The sequence below is a fragment of the Solanum dulcamara genome, chromosome 3, assembly GCF_947179165.1.
Source record: "Solanum dulcamara chromosome 3, daSolDulc1.2, whole genome shotgun sequence".
Classification (NCBI taxonomy): Eukaryota; Viridiplantae; Streptophyta; class Magnoliopsida; order Solanales; family Solanaceae; genus Solanum; species Solanum dulcamara.
The window spans coordinates 78,083,310-78,086,709 of NC_077239.1; the positions used below are offsets into that span (position 1 = coordinate 78,083,310).

At 28.4% G+C, this 3,400-nt stretch overlaps 1 protein-coding gene across 1 annotated transcript; it reads right to left on the reverse strand.

Moving 5' to 3' along the window:
- Positions 1 to 2,726: 2,726 nt before the first annotated feature.
- On the reverse strand, positions 2,727 to 3,400 carry LOC129881851 (uncharacterized protein At4g14450, chloroplastic-like). The gene has a single exon (XM_055955960.1). It carries the CDS (start codon positions 3,352 to 3,354, stop codon positions 3,022 to 3,024), a length of 333 nt encoding a protein of 110 aa, XP_055811935.1. The 5' UTR covers positions 3,355 to 3,400; the 3' UTR covers positions 2,727 to 3,021.

Here is a 3,400-nt window from a genome sequence, read left to right on the forward strand (position 1 = left end):
TCATGTTTTGCATGGATTGTGTTTCTTATTTATAGACCATTCAAATTCAAAATCAAACCAAACATCCCAAAGTGTGTGTATATATATATATAATAATAATAATCAATTACAACTAATAATATACTAATAGGTTTGGCCGGTCTATGTATGCAGCAGTCTACACTTAATTAGAATGTTTGGCTATTGAGTCTATTACCTCATCTTCCTTCTTACTATTATATTTTTTTCAAATTCAATATTTAAACTTGGAAAAATTAGGTACTAGTTTGTACTAGCTACCTTGTTATATATATATATATATATATATATTATAATATGTTATTTTATATTGCATTCAAACTAGATATATTTAAATAGTATGGTTATTATTTATATTACATGATCTAGTTTGAATGCAATATAAATAGTATCGTTATTATATTGGATTCAAACTAGATGTATCATTTATGTTAGCAAATATCATTGGTTAATTTATAATTAATAATCATAAAATTTTGAATTCATCTCTAAAAAAAAAGGTAAATTAGATTCTTGTCCCTATTAAATTATTTGTATTTATATACATCAAAATCTCGATTCAACAATTCATGGATGATCTCTCGATTTAAGAAATCATCAAAATAAGATACTTGGGCTGTTTCTTCTAATTCTTTATCAAATTTGATAATATTAAATTGATTGTATATTTCATTATAATTATATGCTTCAAAATATTCTTTTTTATATTTAACTTCTTGAATTAAATTTCATATTAAAAATCCACAACTAGTTGTGATTTTCAAATCGAACTCTTGATATTAAGATTTGAAATTGTATATAGTGAACTGTTGACACAGAATTATTTGGCATGAATAAGGAATAGTGGACTTAGTTGTCAATGAACTTGGCTTATTTTGTTTGATTGGAGAGATAAAATTAAGAGATACGTATCTATGAAACAAAAATAGACAAAAACAATAAGACGTGAGGTGTTTGTATAAAAAAATATTTGTGTGGAAAGAAAAAAGCAAAAAGGTAAGCAAAAATATGTGATAATTATTTACAATCATCCAAAGTGGACACCCTTTTAGTTTTTGTTTTCTAGGTACTATACTCTACTACTTTTGATATCCTTTTCATCACTAAAAAGAAAAAGGGGGAAAATCTATTGGAAGCTCTACTGAAGAATGTGATTTTTGGATTTTAATTCATGTATTTATTCAAAAAAAAGAAAAGAGCCTATTTGATATAATTGAGAATTTTTATAAATTCAAAAAAGAAATAATTTTTGAATTTGATCATTTCTTAAAGGCATAATGGTGTGTTTTAACTTGATCTCATCTGACATATATGTCCTCTAATTTTAAATGCGCATAATTACACACTAAAATTTGTATAGAGTTAAACAAATAGACATATGCATTCTACATGGCAATTCACATCCTATGTGGCTTCTTACTTATATTATGCCACATAAAATGCATGTATTTATTTATTTAATTTTATATAAATTTAAATGTTTATTTATTCGTATTAAAAATTGAGGGTCATAAATATCAATTGAAACTAAATTAACACTTATATTTATGTATTTTACCTTTCTTAAATTATAGTATTTGAATTGTATCGAATTCATTTTTTATTTTAAAGCGTTCCATTGAAAATGGAAAGAAATTACTCTCAACTATTAAATCTAATAAAATTAGAGCTATCAAAATGGGCTAGCCCAACCCAATCCTAAAGTGTTAGCGAGTTACATGAGTTAGGATGAGTTGACCCTTTTAACTAAAGGACCTATAAAATAATAGCCCAATTCAGTCCTAAGCGGGCTACGAGTTGGAACAGGTCGGTTCTTTAATCAAAAGAGGAATAACACTGACCTCTTAAAAAGACTATCGAATATTAATGAATACAACATCAATACGTCAAAAATTCATATGTTCATGAGTTGCATACACTTTAGTAGAATACTTACAAAACAACAGAATAGACAAGATATAACAGTCAACATTCATAGGATTTATCAGAACAACGTACATTACATGATCATTTTTTTCATAAACTAGACAAGAAGAGAGAAACGAAAAATTAGGCATAAACACAAAAATAAAAGAGGTCAAAGATTAATAGTTATAATAACTTCAATTGTCTAGTTGATGAAAATTTGACAGAATAAATCACTACTTAATATATATATATATAATAAATATTTTTAAAATTTTGACCCACGGACTGTCCTCTAAGGTTCGCGGATTGAGCCTATAATTATGGCGGGCTAAATAAAACTGAACTAAAAAATCTCGTTTCTAAATAAGCTGAAATCTTTTAATCTAATCCTACTTAATTCAAAAATTGGATTGGACCAACCTCACAGGCAAACTGACAGCTCTAAATAAAATCACCTTAAATCCCATAGTCCTTTCCTCAATATTTTCCTTTCCTTCATTCAGATTCGGTAGTCGTTTCAAAATTCGATTAAATCTAGGCTGTTTGGATAAGTTTATTTTAATTTTATTTTTTAAAAAATTAAAAATTTTAGTTTTTCATTTTCAGCTTTTTAAAGCTATTTTATTTTAAAATACGTGTTCAAAAACAATTCTTTAATTTATTCAAACGCTATTAAAAAAACTTAAATGATAATTTAAGTTAAAAGGTATTTAAAATAAATCTATTCAAACAAGTGGTAAGTTTGCATTAAAAAAATTCACAGTGAGGATAAAGTTTTTCGTAAGCTAGAAAACTCCATATTTAGGACAATTTAAAAGTTCTAGTTAAGCAATAGATTGGTCAAACATAACATTTATCATTTTATTTTAATGCAAAAAAAAACAAGTGGCAGCTGTCATTTTACACAGTCACATTATCACCTCATCAAAGTAATCAATGAAACCCCAAAATAAATAAAATAGTGAGAGAAAGAGACAATTTTTCCTCAATCAGTATTTCATAACTTTGTTAATAATCTAATTATACAGAGATCTTAGTATACTTTTAATTAAAATCTAACATTAACAGATTCAGATTTTTCGATCTATTCAAATTTCACCGTCGATCGGCGGTTCCTGTACACACAAACTGAATCAACGGCGTCGGTTCATGACAAAACGGCGCCGCTGGATGTTGCCACTTCTTAAACACCGGTAACTCTTTCTTCACCTCCTCTTTCTTACTATTACTCGAATTAGAGAGACGATTTATCGCTGCTTTCAGGTTTCCGGCATCAGGAGAAGCCGGAGAAGTAATCAACGGTGACAAAAGCGGTATAGCGACATTCCAATCGGTCGGTCGGTTGATTTGAATCGACGCCGGTGCTCGACGTTGTAACCTGCTAGGATTCCGTCGGTCGGCGGTGGAAGTCCGGTGGTTGTTGGACATAATTGGATCGGAGATTTGTAAAATTAGGGCTGAAAAGAGGGAAAGT

Coding starts and splice junctions, on each gene's coding strand:
- LOC129881851 (XM_055955960.1), bottom strand. CDS start 3,354: ATGTCCAACAACCACCGGACTTCCACCGCCGACCGACGGAATCCTAGC.